Source organism: Hyla sarda, chromosome 4 (assembly GCF_029499605.1).
Source record: "Hyla sarda isolate aHylSar1 chromosome 4, aHylSar1.hap1, whole genome shotgun sequence".
NCBI classification, from domain to species: Eukaryota; Metazoa; Chordata; class Amphibia; order Anura; family Hylidae; genus Hyla; species Hyla sarda.
Genome location: NC_079192.1, coordinates 113,823,522 through 113,842,221, shown reverse-complemented (window position 1 = coordinate 113,842,221; position 18,700 = coordinate 113,823,522). Strand labels below are relative to the sequence as shown.

The 18,700-nt window shown below is 39.9% G+C and overlaps 1 protein-coding gene across 1 annotated transcript in view; it reads right to left on the bottom strand.

Annotated features, from left to right (window-relative positions):
- AGBL1 (AGBL carboxypeptidase 1) overlaps positions 1 to 18,700 on the bottom strand; it is a 791,487-nt gene that overhangs the window by 589,518 nt on the left and 183,269 nt on the right. Inside the window, exons 11-13 of the mRNA XM_056571891.1 lie at positions 13,426 to 13,994; positions 4,517 to 4,600; positions 3,734 to 3,823 (exon numbers count right to left, since the gene is read on the bottom strand). Coding sequence (XP_056427866.1) covers positions 3,734 to 3,823; positions 4,517 to 4,600; positions 13,426 to 13,994 — 743 coding nt within the window. The remainder of the gene's footprint in view (positions 1 to 3,733; positions 3,824 to 4,516; positions 4,601 to 13,425; positions 13,995 to 18,700) is intronic.

The window sequence follows — 18,700 nt, the reverse complement described above, 5'->3', positions numbered from 1 at the left end:
GAAAAGGTCTCCATGACAACATTGTAAAGAACCATTCAAAACATGCAGATATCCCATTTATTGCTTATAAACTGTAATTGCATCCATTGTTACTACTGAATAAAAACATCTTAAACCCACGTTTCAGTCAGGACAGATATTATCTGCATGTACAGAATTAAAGGGAAACTCTGGTGGAAACAAGTGGAAAACAAGTGTTTTCAAATCAACTGGTGCCAGAAAGTTAAACAGATTTGTAAATTAAAAAATACAATGTAGCCCGGACCTTCTAGGTGAGTAAATAAAAATGGATATACGTGGATCGTGCTTCAATAATAATTATCATTTATTATAAAATATAGATAAGATTTCGACACTTCTCACAGGGCCCTTGTGAGAAGAACATACATATTAAAAGGCAACCTAACAATGTATTTAGGCAATAGTAATTAAAACTATAGACCTGGCATAGAATAATAAAATAGCAGAGTAAGATCTGTACCATACAAATATATTAAAGAGTTGCTCTTCTGGTCCAGTAGAATCTGAGCGCGGTGGCAGTCGCTGTCGGGTAGGTAGCAGAGTAAGAGCGCTAATAATGGTACAGTTCATAAAAGGTAACTGGCCATAAAGTGTAGGCACAGTTCGAGTACTACTATGCCAGTAGATAACGACTAGACGCGTTTCAGGGTTGTATAATGTAACCCTTTCCTCAGTAGTCATGATCATGACTACTGAGGAAAGGGTTACATTATACAACCCTGAAACGCGTCTAGTCGTTATCTACTGGCATAGTAGTACTCGAACTGTGCCTAAACTTTATGGCCAGTTACCTTTTATGAACTGTACCATTATTAGTGCTCTTACTCTGCTACCTACCCGGTTCAGCAGTTCAGATCCATTCCGGTGTAACCATCCTGGTGCAGCCATCCCGGCTCTGACGTCAGACGCCGGCACCACGAGGTGAACTTCCAGCCCTCCAGTACAAGGTCCTGTCTACCAACTAGCAAAGCGGTGAGAAATACCAACTCCAGCGCACGCCAGCGCCAGCAGTCCCCGGACACCACTGCGATCTTCGGCGCCTGCCAGTGCCTCAGCCGACAGCGACTGCCACCGCGCTCAGATTCTACTGGACCAGGCTCACAATTGGAAGCACCGCACAGAGAACTGTGCGCACCACGGACACTCAGCCATTGCGGGAGCAATATCCATCGCCTGAGTTACCATTTACAGACCGGTAACAATTTCTAATATTACAGACTGTTTGCTACTGTATCTAAAAGGGACATATCTACCCTAAATACCCAGAAGAGCAACTCTTTAATATATTTGTATGGTACAGATCTTACTCTGCTATTTTATTATTCTATGCCAGATCTATAGTTTTAATTACTATTGCCTAAATACATTGTTAGGTTGCCTTTTAATATGTATGTTCTTCTCACAAGGGCCCTGTGAGAAGTGTCGAAATCTTATCTATATTTTATAATAAATGATAATTATTATTGAAGCACGATCCACGTATATCCATTTTTATTTACTCACCTAGAAGGTCCGGGCTACATTGTATTTTTTGGTTTTTCTCTTTCTAGCAATTACGGTATAGTTGCTTGCCCAGTTTGACCTCGGTGCGTAATAGTTGTGAGCTGCACACACCTATATAGTTTTTTCTTCTTAGATTTGTAAATTACTTCTATTAAAAAATCTTAACCCTTCCATTATTTATCAGCTGCTGTCTACTACAGAGTAGATTGTGCAGTTCTTTCCAGTCTGACCACAGTGCTCTCTGCTGACACCTCTGTCCGTGTCAAGAACTGTCCAGATTAGAAGAAAATCCCTATAGCAAACCTATCCTGCTCTGGACAGTCATGATCATGACTACTGAGGAAAGGGTTACATTATACAACCCTGAAACGCGTCTAGCCGTTATCTACTGGCATAGTAGTACTCGAACTGTGCCTAAACTTTATGGCCAGTTACCTTTTATGAACTGTACCATTATTAGTGCTCTTACTCTGCTACCTACCCGGTTCAGCAGTTCAGATCCATTCCGGTGTAACCATCCTGGTGCAGCCATCCCGGCTCTGACGTCAGACGCCGGCACCACGAGGTGAACTTCCAGCCCTCCAGTACAAGGTCCTGTCTACCAACTAGCAAAGCGGTGAGGAATACCAACTCCAGCGCACGCCAGCGCCAGCAGTCCCCGGACACCACTGCGATCTTCGGCGCCTGCCAGCGCCTCAGCCGACAGCGACTGCCACCGCGCTCAGATTCTACTGGACCAGGCTCACAATTGGAAGCACCGCACAGAGAACTGTGCACACCACGGACACTCAGCCATTGCGGGAGCAATATCCATCGCCTGAGTTACCATTTAAAGACCGGGAACAATTTCTAATATTACAGACTGTTTGCTACTGTATCTAAAAGGGACATATCTACCCTAAATACCCAGAAGAGCAACTCTTTAATATGTTTGTATGGTACAGATCTTACTCTGCTATTTTATTATTCTATGCCAGATCTATAGTTTTAATTACTATTGCCTAAATACATTGTTAGGTTGCCTTTTAATATGTATGTTCTTCTCACAAGGGCCCTGTGAGAAGTGTCGAAATCTTATCTATATTTTATAATAAATGATAATTATTATTGAAGCACGATCCACGTATATCCATTTTTATTTACTCACCTAGAAGGTCCGGGCTACATTGTATTTTTTGGTTTTTCTCTTTCTAGCAATTACGGTATAGTTGCTTGCCCAGTTTGACCTCGGTGCGTAATAGTTGTGAGCTGCACACACCTATATAGTTTTTTCTTCTTAGATTTGTAAATTACTTCTATTAAAAATCTTAACCCTTCCATTATTTATCAGCTGCTGTCTACTACAGAGTAAATTGTGCAGTTCTTTCCAGTCTGACCACAGTGCTCTCTGCTGACACCTCTGTCCGTGTCAAGAACTGTCCAGATTAGAAGCAAATCCCTATAACAAACCTATCCTGCTCTGGACAGTTCCTGACACGGACAGAGGTGTCAGCAGAGAGCACTGTGGTCAGACTGAAAAGAAATTCACAAATTTCTCTGTAGTATATCTGTAGTATACAGCAGCTGATAAGTACTGGAAGGGTTAATATTTTTAAATAGAAGTAATTTACAAATCCTTTTAATTTTCTGGAGACAGTTGATCTGAAAACATTTGTTTTCCCCCTTTTTCACCAAACATTTTAGTTCCCCTTTAAGCATTATGTTTAATTGTTCTATTGACTGTTACATTTTCCCTATTCCACGCCACTTGTTTAAAGTGGCATTTCCATGCCAGGCATTTATGGCATATACACAGGATGTGCTATAATTGTCTGATAACTTATGGGAGCCATAAGTTTCCCCAGGAGAGGTCTATCTCAACTCCTTTCCCACCTGGTGAGGCAGCCACCAGCAGTTCTAGAAACGTGAGATATGGATGGGGAGGTGGTCCCACATGTGCATGGCTCTCTCCAGTCTTATTTATAAAAAAAAAAATACAAGAAAAACCAAGCACTCTTGAAGATATGAGACAGTCCCAAATATGGGAACCACACCTATGTTGGGGATATGCCATAAAATTCTATGAATGGAATAAACCTTAACATCTCTCCATCTAAACTGACTGTTTAAACATATCTCTTATATTGTGTTGCACTAGTTTGATGATAATAGACAGTTTTTTCCTAATGCACCATGTGTCATCATTTGTCCTTGTGGGTTGTTTACTTACTCACGCACTTGTATTACTTTTCTAAGATTTCCGGATTCAAACTTGGAAAAAAACTTAAGGCAATTGATCTTTTCGGAGCCTTCTGCAACACTGGAAAATAAGAACAATCGTAATGAGCTAACGATAGGAATGAATAAAAACAGATTAAAAGGGATCTGTCATCAGCGTCACCTGCACTAACCGGCTGGTATGGGCTTATTGTGCGGGTGATGCTGATTACAAGGGCCTTTACTGCTTTTGAATATGTGCCTCTGTTCCTCCGCTGTGCCCAAAAATGTAAATATGTAAATAAGGTGGTATGGTGATGTTCCCTAGCCCCAAGGGCACTGTGACATCCGTCCAGCATCTTCCATGTTAACATGAATATTCACATTGGCCATCTCTTTGAGAACTCTTTGCTCATGAGAGAGATCTCACAGTAGAGGAACATGAATATGTATGAAGAGGGCATTAACATGGTAGATTATGGCCGGATGCCATGGTGCACTCAGGGCTAGGGAACACCTTGAGTGCACCAAGCCACCTTATTTGCATATTTCCCTTTTTTGTAAGCATAGAAGAGGACTTGAGGCCTAAAATGGTAAAGACCATAGTAATCAGCATCACCCCCACTATAAGCCTTTACCTACAGGTAAGTGCGTGTGATGCCGATGACAGATTCCCTTTCATAAGTGGCAGCCATCCTTTTTGTATTACTTTCACTATTTAAGTGTTTCCAGTAGAGCAATCATTATGTTAGTACTGATGAGCAATATATAAAGCAAATGTCACACACAGCCTTACCTTGGGTTATCCAAGTCAAACACAACTCGATTAAGGAGCTCTCTTGGCCTTAAAAACCTCTGAATGTCTTCAAAGATTTTGTCCCTAGAAATGTAATATGGAGAATGTGCACAGATTTTCACACAGGTCTTTAGTTTATGACATCATTTCATTGTATTTGATTGTAATTGTTTATTGCAGATACAATACAGGTATGCTTTTGGTAAATGGGCTTAAAAGGAATAATAGCTGTTACTTACCAGAAAAAAAATTCTGCTCCATTCACAAGGTCCACAATTTAATGTAGCTTAATGGTGGCCCAAGAGCCATCATAGGCCATCAATATCTGATCAATGGAAAATGCCTGTTGTCAGCAGCCTGACAATCAAATGTTGATGGCCTGTCCTGATTACACATCTATGATGAAGGCTGAAAACAGTCAAATGCCATAGTTGCCACAAGTCAGCTGGGAGTCAATAGGGAAATATAAAAATGCTATACTGATATGATGATATGGGTTTTTTGTTTGTGGTTTTTTGCTTTTCACCTTTTGGGTACATTAACGTGCATATTTTTGCAGCAGATTTGCTGCTGCAGATTTTGCTGCCCATTGACTTAAATGGGTTGCAAAATTAGCTACAACAAATCTGCAGCAGAAAGTAGCATGTTAGGCTCAGATGCAGACAATTTTTTTCTTTTTTTTGTGTTTTTTTTAATTGTGTTGTTTTTTTGTTTCCATAGGCTTCTATAGGTAGGAAAAAAGGTCATGTGTACATCATGGAGGATAAAAACTAGGGAGGATTTTTTTGTTGCATTTTTTTTTTCAGGCCGGCCAAATAAACACCAAACAACAGTTGTGTCTGTTTGCAGCCTAAATGAGGAAAGATGTAATCTAGTAGGCAGGACAACAACATTTTTCTCTGGGCATATTGGCAGCAGGATCCTCAGTATTCATCCCAATCACCAAAAACAACAGCACCAATAGGGCCCACTGATTGTAAGGGACTCACCAAAGTATAACATTATTTTAACCCCTTAAGGACTCAGCCCATTTTGGCCTTAAGGACTCAGACAATTTAATTTTTACGTTTTCATTTTTTCCTCCTCGCCTTCTAAAAATCATAACTCTTTTATATTTTCATCCACAGACTAGTATGAGGGCTTGTTTTTTGTGCGACCAGTTGTCCTTTGTAATGACATCACTCATTATATCATAAAATGTATGGCGCAACCAAAAAACACTATTTTTGTGGGGAAATTTAAACGAAAAACGCAATTTTGCTAATTTTGGAAGGTTTCGTTTTCACGCCGTACAATTTATGGTAAAAATGATGTGTGTTCTTTATTCTGAGGGTCAATACAATTAAAATGATACCCATTATTACATACTTTTATATTATTGTTGCGCTTAAAAAAAATCACAAACTTTTTAACCAAATTAGTACGTTTATAATCTCTTTATTTTGATGACCTATAACTTTTTTATTTTTCCGTATAAGCGGCGGTATGGGGGCTCATTTTTTGTGCCATGATCTGTACTTTTGTTTTATACCACATTTGCATATAAAAAACTTTTAATACATTTTTTATAAAAAAAAAATTATAAAATGTATTAAAAAAGTAGGAATTTTGGACTTTTTTTTTTTCCGTTCACGCCGTTAACCGTACGGGATCATTAACATTTTATTTTAATAATTCGGACATTTACGCACGCGGCGATACCAAATATGTCTATAAAAAAAAAATTTACGCTTTTTGGGGGTAAAATAGGAAAAAACTGACGTTTTACTTTTTTATTGGGGGAGGGGATTTTTCACTTTTTTTTTACTTTTACTTTTAAATTTTTTTACATTTTTTTTTACACTTGAATAGTCCCCATAGGGGACTATTCATAGCAATACCATGATTGCTAATACTGATCTGTTCTATGTATAGGACATAGAACAGATCAGTGTTTTCGGTGATCTTCTGCTCTGGTCTGCTCGATCACAGACCAGAACAGGAGACGCCGGGAGCCGCACGGAGGAAGGAGAGGGGACCTCCGTGCGGCGTTATGAATGATCGGATCCCCGCAGCAGCGCTGCGGGCGATCCGATCATTCATTCAAATCGCGCACTGCCGCAGATGCCGGGATCTGTATTGATCCCGGCACCTGAGGGGTTAATGGCGGACTCCCGCGAGATCGCGGGCGTAGGCCATTGCCGGCGGGTCCCTGGCTGCGATCAGCAGCCGGGATCAGCCGCGCATGACACGGGCATCGCTCCGATGCCCGCGGTTATGCTTAGGACGTAAATGTACGTCCTGGTGCGTTAAGTACCACCGCACCAGGACGTACATTTACGTCCTGCGTCCTTAAGGGGTTAAAAATAATAAAAGTTATACAGCAGTCTCAGGAGACAATACCAGACAACACTTATTAGGTAATATCTGTTGTTGGCATTAGCAGGGTATGGGCATGGTGGCTTTCATTGTCCAGGGGATCTGTCATTGTATTGGATGTGACTAAAACAAAAGGGGTGGATCTAAGATTGGGGAAAACCAGGGACTCACATAAGGGGACATTAAACTAAAGACCTTAATACCAGCCAAACTGGATAACATTGCCCTGTGTATTATGTTTAGTGATCAGCCAAGGAACATGCAATTTGCTCATTTGTAGACTGATGGCATTGTTTAGGCAGGTTAAAAGATCCCTGTTTATTGGCTGAAAATTTCACTGTTTAATAGGCTATTTTTTTTAATTCTACTTCATAGTGGAAAATCTGTGAGGAAAGCTTTTCAGTCTCCGGTCAGAGCTCAGCAAGAAGAGAACACTTGATGTGCGTTCTCCCTATGACTGAATTTTGTTAAATAATGTTCTTTTTCCAAAAATGTATAACATTTAGTATTTATTTTGGGGTTTCTTCAACATTGATATTGTTGTAGTTCATTCCTCTTTGACTATAGTGTGCTCCGCAGCTGTCTGGGTATGGAATGGTCCTGATTTGAAGCACATTTCCTTTGTAAAGTTCTCCTGCTTTGAATATTTCATGACCCAGACAGATGAATGTAAAGAGATCTGTAGTGTGACTGTTAAGACAGGCAAAATTATATCTTAAAGGACATCTGCAGCATTATTACACTTATCCCCTATCCACAGGATAAGGGATAAGTGTTTTATCACGGGGGATCTGACTGCTGGGACCCCCCTCGATATCCTAAACGTGGCCCCTGCATTAGTGAGAGCACTAATACGCATAACATAGACCTAGAGAGGTCAACGGTACGCTGTCTCCCCACCTTTCCCATAGAATTACATGGATGAGGCTTGTTGGCCGCAGTGCTGGCCATGCTGTGGCCGGCACACCTCCTGCATGGGAGAACCGCGGCAGAGCTATGGCCACGTGCAGGAATCGCGGGGGTCCCAGCGTTCGGACTCCCCATGATCAAACACTTATCCCCTATGCTGTGGATAGGGGATAAGTTGTTTTTCAGCAACAGATGGCCTTTAACTATAGTATAAAATGTTTTTTTTTTGCTTGAAGGCTTACACTTGTTTAAGTATAAGTCCATCAGCTGTCCTTATGGGGTTAATCAGTCAAGTGAGACGTGTTGGCAAACTTTGTAACACAAACTGAGTATTTATAGGGTTATTCCATAGAGGGGTCAAAATGTGCACGGACTGGGCGATAAGGAATCAACACTGACTTTGCATTGTTTTACATTTCTACACAGTCTAAACACAAATTAACAAGTACTTACAGGAAAGTTCTTTAAAAAAAAAATAAATGAACAACTGCTAAATAAAATATTAGAAGTGGTCAAGCAAAAAACACATTTTATACTATAGTTAAAGGCCATGTTCGGCTGAAAAACAACTTATCCCCTATCCACAGGGATAAGTGTTTGATCACTTTCGTCATGCTGCGGCCGGCACACCTCCTGCACAGGAGAGCCGCAGCAGAGCTGTGGCCATGTGCAGGAGATCACGGGGGTCCCAGCGTTTCGGACCCTTCCGCGATTAAACACTTATCCCCTATCCTGTGGATAGGGGATAAGTGTTTTTTTTGGCCGCAGATGGCCTTTAACTATAGTATAAAATGTGTTTTTTGCTTGAAGGCTAATGCTTTTTAAGTCCATTAGCAGTCCTTAGGGGATTAATCAGTCAAGTAAGATGTGTTGACAAACTTTGTAACACAAACTGAGTATTTATATGGTTATTCCATAGATGGGTAAAAATGTGCACGAACTGAGCAATAAGGAGTCAACACTGACTTTGCATTGTTTCAAATTTCGACACAGTCTAAACACAAATTAACAAGTATTCACAGGAAAGTTCTTCAATTCTGTAAGAGAGGCAGGGCTCCATAGAGAAAATCGCGGGGGGCCACATAGTTCGGACCCCCCCCCCCCACACGCAATCTAAAACGTATCCCCTAACCTGCGGATATATTTATGGACATGAGACATGTCCTTTAAGCAAGTGAAAGTTTTTTCAGACTATAATAAAAAAAATTAAAGAGAAAAACAGTTAAAGGGGCACTCCGGTGGACAACTTTTTTTTAATCAACTGGTGCCAGAAAGTTAAGCACATTTGTGAATTACTTCTATTAAAAAATCTTAATCCTTCCAGTACTTATTAGCTTCTGAATACTACAGAGGAAATTATTTTCTTTTTGGAACACAGAGCTCTCTGCTTACATCATGACCACAGTGCTCTCTGCTGACATCTCTGTCCATTTTAAGAACTGTCCAGAGCAGTATATCTTTGCTATGGGGATTTTCTCCTATTCTGGACAGTTCTTAAAATGGACAGAAATGTCAGCAGAGAGCACTGTGGTCGTGATGTCAGCAGAGAGCTCTTTGTTCCAAAAAAGAAAACCATTTCCTCTGTAGTATTCAGCAGCTAATAAGTACTGGAAGGATTAAGAATTTTTAATAGATGTAATTTAAAAATTTGTTTAACTTTCTGGCACCAGTTGATTAAAAGAAAAAAGTTTCCCACCGGAGTACCCCTTTTAACAAAATTTTAAAGAGTAAACGTAACAATTAAAGTAGCATGCCAGGTTAACCCTTTAATCTAACAGCGTGTAGAGGGAATACATGCTAGATTCTTATGGAGCTGCATTTTGCCATAGGTAGTAGATTTACTTACTCTTATGCATTGCAACCATAAAAATCTACCATATTGCGACTATCGCACATGATAAATATCTAACCACTGTAAAAAAAATGCTTACGTCTGTCAATGGAGAACTATTACTTACCCGATACGCTGCACAGAAAGTCACAGCAAATATGCATAATGTGCGACTTAAAAATAACACAGGTACACGGAAAAAAAACACTACGGAGCTTGATAAATCCCTATCACCGAGTTTTCCTTTAAATCTGACTCTTTCCCTGATTTGTCAGACAAACTATAAACTTATATATCTCAGGAACACCCTATTTAAGCATAACACAATCACATTTTTGAGGGGGTTGGACGCAGGTCCTCTTTAAACAAGCACTGATCTACTTGATTAGCTTTCGCATTGGGCAGCAGGATGCCTGTATATTACCCCCCTAAGAGCAATAATTAGTCATATTATTTAAACAGTATATAAATGATATATAAGTAATAACATCAAATACTGCATCACAGCTTCTATTCACATCTATAACAACTGTATAATACCACACCTATACAAAATAATAGAATGCCAACAGCTCTAAAGCTGTGATACTAAACAATATTTTTAGTATTATCGTATTCTTTACTGCAATTATGGCAACAGTAATTGTCAATGTGAATGCAAAGAGAATTCATTAAATTTGTATGTGCTCATGAGAATACAAAGCACTATGCCTAATGCAGTTGGATAATACAAAAAAATATAATTAAAGTAAATGGGGAAAAAAATCCATCTTTTTTTGTCTTTCCTGTTTTTTCCTGGTTTGTTTCTTTTCATTTTTTTTCCTGATAATATTTTAGGACAGAAAGGGCATTAAATATAAATTTTACAGACATTTCCGTAAGATATGGATTGGCACTTCCTTAGGATAACCATCTTGGATTTATGTTCTTTCTCAAGCGGGTTTAACAGCTTAGGTATCCTGCTTTGTGACAACATAATGCACTTTTCATTACAGACTCTGCTAAACCAAATATGATGAATTAAAGTGTAAAAAAGAGCAGTGAACCACTCTCCGTCGATATGCAGACGCGGCATGTACAGATGTTAGCGGGGGTTTGATGTGATAGAGAGAGACAAATTCTAAGAAGAAGCTGTGATGCACAATTGAAACAGAAAAAAAAGGACTGTTCAAAGTATAAAATTGCTTTTCTGTATTCCTTTCTATTTCAACAGCAGCTGCTAAAGTGTCATGCAGCATGGGAACACACTGGTCTGAGGCCAAGAACATGCATGTTATTTTAAATACAGAGTAACAAGCATTGCCGCTTAGCTTAGAACTTCCTACTTACTAGGCATTTTACATTTATATTATCGTAATGGTGGACAAATGGAGATTGTTCTGCCTGGCTGTATAGTACTGGCTAGATGAAACAATATATGCTGTTATTAAAGGGGAATTCCAGGAAAAAAACTTTTTTTCATATATCAACTGGCTCCAGAAAGTTAAACAGATTTGTAAAATTACTTTTATTAAAAAATCTTTCTGACAACAGTGCTCTCTGCTGACACCTCTGCTTGTCTCAGGAACTGTCCGAAGCATTACAGGTTTGCTATGGGGATTTGCTCCTACACTGGGCAATTCCTGAGACAAGCAGAGGTGTAAGCAGAGAGCACTGTTGTCAGACAGAAAAGAACAACTCAACTTCAGCAGCTGATAACTACTGGAAGGATTATGATTTTTTTTAATAAAAGTAATTTACAAATCTGTAACTTTCTGGAACCAGTTGAATATTCTCTTGAAATACCCCTTTTAATGGAAGTCATATCAATTGAGATGAATTGAGGTGCTAGTTTCCATGATAGTGGAAAGGTCAGAGAATATACATGGCATAATCTTCAAAAAAATAATCTTTGCCTAAACCAATAAATAAATGCTTTTTTTAAAATCTTTTTGACTTATTTGACTTTTTGATTTATGGAATATTGTTAGGATATGCCGATTGATCATAGTAGTCCAACCACAAAGACTGCCAATGACACCAAGAAATAGGGTTACTATATTGTCTCTTCAAAGAGGAGAAGATGTAGCCTATTCATGAGCATGCTGTGTTATACTTTCTGAAATTAAGGCCAAAGAAGCCAACCCCCATTCTCAGCATCTGTGGGGGGCATAGTAGTCGGACCCCAACTGGTGACACATTTCACATCAGTAAAGTTAACTTTAGTGAGAATTCTGCTGGCTCCTTTTTAGTTTTATATGGCTATGAAGTACCTTTCTAGTGAAATCCAGCATTCAGGACTCACATCTATTAGCCACAGTGAAGAGTGGCTACAATGTGGGCCATGCTTTGAAGGACCCACGTGTACATTCATTTTAATGTGAATTATGTATTGCTTTCGTTTGGGGTGGTACTGCAAGGGAATTCAAAATTTTCTATGGGGTTCCACATCTGATTATTGGAGTACCATATGCAACAAATATGCACGGCTTTCTGGTAACTAGAAAAGAGAATACATTTTAAAGTTTGCAAATAATTTGCAAAGATAATGAACAATATTTGTAGGTTTACTTTTTGGGAAAACTGTAAATATGTTGTATAATGAATCTTGAGATTTATTGGAGCTGTCTTTTGCAAATTGGGATATTTTATGACTTTCTCTGAAACAATGATGTTTTAGGCTGTGTCCCATCTCATGTTAGTAAAAATAAAAAAAAACAAGGATTATTACAAAAGATGATGAAGAAACAATCACTTCTTAAATACTGAGCTGCTTAATCATTTCAAGTAATTTCTTTGTTGCTTTGCAAAAATTACAATCATTTCAGTATAAACAGTTTGCTCGATTTTTATCTCTGTGCTTCAACCTAATGGCTTATACGAGCCATGCATGACCCATATATTAAGTGCTAAGGATTGAACTGGTTTCCATCTTACAAGATCAGAAAAGCTTTTTCTAATCTTTTAGGATTGGATTCTATCCCATGCTTGGGGCTAAATACATAGAGCCATAGCATGGCCATGTTCAAGAGCCATTCCCTTGAGTTGAACTTTTTTTTTCCATAATCCTCTTGGCTAAAATTTAGGCTTTCTAAAGGATTTCCCAATGTTATTTATATACCAAGTCACTATAATTTAATATGAAATGCAAAGACCACACAGGAAATTACTATGTAGTCCATAGCAGTAGAACAAACTATGTATAAATACAAAACCAAGCAAAGCACTATTAGTTTACATTTACCGATGTAGTTGTCAAGCAGTCTCTAAGTGAAACCCCAGGGAGGATAGTAAAGCAAGGAAAATATAAACAAATGTACATGTACATATGTAAAACACAACTATAAGTGTGAATCCAGCTCTAAGAGAAACCTAACTAGAAAGCCTGAGACAGAAGACATTTCATTAAGGGGAACATGTGATAAATTCATTCTAATTAAACTACGTGTTATTGGAGCATTCCTTGACAGCTTCTTCCCGACCCACCAGCCTTCATTGATAGATCTATCCCTGTCTAAATAAAGATCTATCCCTGTCTAAATATGAAGAAAGATCTGTTAATCAGGGCCAGTGGGGTGGGGAGAAGCCACCAGCGACTGCACTGATGACTGGTGTGGTTCAGGCAGCATGACAGTGATGACAGTTTCCCTTTAACCAAGTGTAAACTATTATTCGTGTGAATGGCATTTAAAGCTACAAAGGATCTGGGGTATAGCTAAAGGCCGTGTCACAACAGCAGAATTTTTTTTAATTCTAGATCATTTGTAGAGAGGCTGTTTATAGAAAAGGGAAAATTACTGAGTATAAAAAATGAAATGAAAAAAGGAATCACCTCTGCGATCCAAACTTCTTTTCTGCAAGTCTTTGAGAGAATGGAGGATAGCAGTGGCCCCAAAAGTCTGGAAATGCCAATACTTTATAATCAGGAACAGATTTAGTATTTTCAGCTACAGACAGGTAAACGTGAGGGTCATGAAAAGGGATATTTCCTTTGTGCTGTTCAAAAAGCTTTTTCACAACCTTGTGATTTTCAGATTCATCAGCATCATCGCTGTGTTTCACTTTAATGGTCTTGATACATTTTTTTGGAAAAGAACTGGGTTCCTCACAAGCCGTTTTCAAAGAACACAAACTTGAAGGATTTCTTAGCTTATTTTCCATGCTTATTTGCTCTTGTTTATTTATTGACACAGTATCCAAGAGTGGTGGTCTGCTGGAAATGGACTTTGATATAATTTGTTCCTCATGTGTCTTGGGTAAGAACGTGCCTCCAGGAGTAGGTCGATCCACTGGTTTATACCGATCATCCATACATCTCTCAGTGGATGGAATGTTTTCTTTGTAAACACTGGACATATTCTCTGTGCTGTTCAGGACTTCCTCCACATTAGATGCATTGGCCTTTAAGAATTAAATTGTAGGAGATTTTAGTTTGAGATAAATGACCACCTAATAAAAGCATATTACTTTCTCCAGATTTTGAACTTATAACTTATATTCTTAAAAGATTCTAAAGAAACACAAAGGGCCTTATCTACTAACATTTTCCCAACATGTTTTGGTTGTTTTTTGCGACCAAACTGTGTTGCAACATGTCTGTGCCATGTTGCAGACACCATGCAACAGATTGCGCCAGTGTGCGTCACACTTTGCCACCTAGACTGACTAAAGCCGCGTAAAATCTGAAAAAGGGGGATGGCTATATCATTTTTACACATTCCAATATATTTACTAAACTAACCGACAAAAATAGTTGGCTTTAAGCATCAAAAAATTCACCAGGTAAACGCTGGTCAGAAAATCAATTTCACAGTCGGTAAAATGTCCAAAATGGTCAGTATTATCTGAGAACTGGCAGAGAAACTTCCAAATGAGCGTCTGTACAAAGTTTTCCGGATTTAGTGATGACGTCAAATGTCAGAAAGAAATGTGTACCAAAATCTGCACCACATTAGTAAATAACTACAGCAAACTAGGAGGGAAAAAAACCACACTACACACTGACAACTTTAGTAAATGAGGCCCAAAGTGTCACATACAGACAAACACCATAAGCATCATATAAGAAGCATCCTATTACATGGACCCCAATGCATAGTGGTTTGCTCAATTGGGAAAGTTTGTTTCTTCCAAAAAAATGTAACACACAGAACAAGCCAAGGATCAAGACATGTCTCAAAGGAAGCTCTTGTGTGCTTCAACAGATGAAGAGGTTGGAGATAAATAGATAGCTTAATAGGTATGGTATAATTAATGAACCAAAAAGACAGGCCAATCAATAGACAAAAACATACATCAACACAGCGCTGACAAGAGAATCCATCCTTTATTTCATCAATCAAAACAGCAAAGATGAGCAGGTAAAATATTCATCACAATCAGATTAATGTATAAGGCATTCAAAAATCGAAGCAAAACAATACACTTTAGCCCTCCAGAATACAGGCTGATATAAACCATATCTCTAGAAGTTTGTTTGATCGGAAAAAATGGAGTAGCGTGCCCTGCCTGATAATTTACATTTGTTCCACTAGTCTGAAGGAGAATAGAAATATTTCACAATAAGTGTTGTGGAAGGTAAGGATCGCAATAACAAATTATTTGTACAGGAACATTATTCAATGCCAACCGAATAATCTACTAAGAAAAACATCTTTTAAATTAAAGATATAGTGCTATATATCATAACCATGCAGCTTTTTAATGAGTCACGGCATGAAGCTAATACAGAGTGAAATTAGTAGGCTTCTCAAGAAGTAAAATCCAGTATTTATAGATTGTGATCTGTAGCATATATTGGGAAGAACAGGTTTCACTTAAAACATAAAGATATAAAAATAAATATCAATAGTTTTGTCATAGATCTTTATATAGGCAAATTCCATCTTCCACACCTATAGCAGCCTGTAGTGCACGTTCCCTGTCTGCAGACTCTATGCAAATGTCCAGAAACGTTTTTTAGTCTCCAAAAATTCAGTACAATGTAAAAGAGTAAATGGTAAAAGTGTAGGAGGGGGATGCAGCTGCAGCTTTTCACTCAGTGTTTAAACATTTTTTTTTATTATTGTTGATCTGTTTCCTGACTAGAAATTGTAGTAATTTTCCAAATCGATGTCATTCAATCTGTCCAATGAAGATAAGACTGTGAAAGTTTGACATACTTTCTGCTCTCTCAGAGTTAGAGTTAACAGCAGGAGTGGAAACTAGTTCAGAGTAGTGTATAAAAACCCTGAAAGAAAGCCCTCAAAGGCTGGAAAGAGGGGGGCAGCAGATACGAGGCAACCTGCTGTGGAGAATCAAACAGATTGTGTACAAGAAGAGAGAGAAAATAGAGCTAATAAAACACATTGTAGAGGCTGTAGAGGCACAATGAATGAAAATATTTAATAAAGACCTGTTGGGATTTTTTTTTTGTGCCATAATAAGTACAAAGCAAGAATAAAAATGGCATTCACACCTCTCCCTTTTTAGGTTAGCTCTCTTCTTGCTCTTTTAAAATTAAATTTGAATGACTTGATTCATTTTGTTAGATGTTGAATGTTCTTACATTACAAATGAGGTATCCATCTAGAACGGCCATTAACCCCTTAAGGACATGCGCCGTAAATGTACAGCGCTGCTTAAAAGTAATTAGCGCACAGTACATTTGCAGCACAGCTTTCCTGGATCACCGGATCTCCAGAGGGGATGATAACTATCAGCAGCCGTCCCAGGACATTGCCTAGGGGGGTCCTGAGACCCCCCCTGTTGGCCAATTCTGACCAGCGAATCACGTTTTTACCGGTCTGATCAGGTCTCTGGTGACCCGATCGCCTGGAAAATAGGGGAGACAGCCCCTATTATCCTAAAGGATAGGAGCGAGGTGGCAGGGGTTCCACCTCCTCCTATCCCCTGTGATTTGCCAGTAGGACTTACCGACTGGCCCGGCGGAGGGGGGGTTTAAAGTTGAGATCTTCCACTCTTCCCGCCCCTGGAAATCCAGGCAGGGCGGGGGAAAGATGGCGATGATGATTACTGGCTGCTGTGGAAGAGGGGGCCGGTGGCAGACAGCAAGGGGCCGACGGCAGACAGCGGGGGACCGGTGGCAGGCATCAGGGACCGGCTGCAGCGGAATGCAGGCAGCGGCAGCAGAATGCTGGCAATGGTGGAGACAGAGTCAGCAGTGAAGATCTCGTAAGTAATCTTCACTGCTGCCTTGTAGTTTTGCAACATCTGGAGGGCTACAGTTTGGACACCAATGTATAGTGGTCTCCAAACTGTGCACTTCCAGATGTAGCAAAACTACAACTCCCATCATCCCCAGACAATCCAGGCATACTGAGCATTGTAGTTCTGCAACATCTGGCCCTTCACATGTTGCTGAACTACAACTCCCAGCATGCCTGGACAGTCTCGGCATGTTGGGAGTTGTAGTCTTGCAATATCTGGAGGGCCACAGTTTGGAGACCACTACACAGTGGTCTTCAAACTGTTCTACTGCAGTTGTTGCAAAACTACAACTCCCAGCATGCCCTTCGGCTGTCCGGGCATGCTGGGAGTTGAAGTTTTGGAACAACTGGTGGCACACTGGTTGGGAAACACTGTCTGTTTCCTAACTCCGTGTTTCCCTACCCCCGTGCCTCGAACTTTTGTAAAACTACAACTCCCAGCATTTACTGACAGACTATGCATGCTGGGAGTTGTAGTTTTGCAACAGCCGGAGGTATACTGGTGGAAATACAGTTGTAGTCTATTACCTAACTCAGTGTTTCCCAACCAGTGTGCCTCCAGCTGTTGCATAACTACAACTCCCAGCATGCATGGCCTCCCTGTGCATGCTGGGAGTTGTCGTTTTCAAAAGCTGAAGGTTTGCGCCCCCTCCCCCCCCCCCCCCCCCAAGTGAATGTGTGGTGAGTGTGCGGCAGCTGAAACTCCCAGCGGGAAGCTGTAAACCCCTACCTGTATGAATGTACCCTAAAAACACTACACTATACAACACCTACACAAAATAAAGGGAAAAAATACACTACATGTACACACCCTAACACCACCAACCCCCCCAATAAAATTTAATTAAAAACGTCTCGTACGGCATTGTTTCCAAAACTGAGTCTCCAGCTGCTGCAAAATAACTACCAGCATTGCCAGACAGCCATTGACTGTCCAGGCATGCTGGGAGTTTTGCAAAAGCTGGAGGCACCCTGTTTGAGGGAACACTGCCGTACAATATTTTTGCTGGAGGAGGCAAGCGCCATGCTCACATCCGGGCCCGTCCCTTTGCAAATCCCTAATTTAGGCCTCAAATGTGCATTGCACACTCTCACTCCAGAGCCCTGTCGTATTTCAAGGCAACAGTTTAGGGCCACATTTGGGGTATTTCCGTACTCGGGAGAAATTATGCTACAAATTTTGGGGGGCTTTTTCTCTTTTTATCCCTCCTAACATGCTGGTGTCTACACCAGCATGTTAGTGTAATTTTATTTATATTTTTTTTACACTAACATGCTGGTGTTGCCCCATACTTTTCATTTTCACAAGAGGAAAAAGGAAAAAAGACCCCCAAAATTTGTAAAGCAATTTCTCCTGAGTACAGAGATATTCCATATGTGGGTGTAAAGTGATCTACGGGCGCACAACAAGGCTCAGGAGTGAGAGTACATCATGTTCATTTGATGGCTAAATTGGTGATTTGCACAGGGGTGGCTGAAAGTTACAGTGGTTCTGACTAGAGATGAGCAAATCGAATCTCACGAATCCAAATTCGTTATGAATTTCATGAAAAATTCGATTTGCAACAAATGCAAATAGCGCAAATCACTTCATTAAACTCCATTTAGTGCGGTCCAGGCTCCAGGGCATCTAAAATGGCGGATCCACATGTAAGGACATGGAACAAAGAACTCTGGGAAGGTGGGAACGAGGGTAGGCGGGATGACCCTGAATCACATGCAGGATGCAGCCTTTCAGTAGCCAGTTACCCCTGTGATCTCACAGCCCTATATAATCGGCAGCCATATTCTGTCTCGTCACTTCATCCTTTCACTGCAGAGAGATAGGACAGTGCTGAGTGTTACACAGACAAGCTTTTTCCAGCAGCAATTTACTATATTGATAGTATCTTGCTAGCC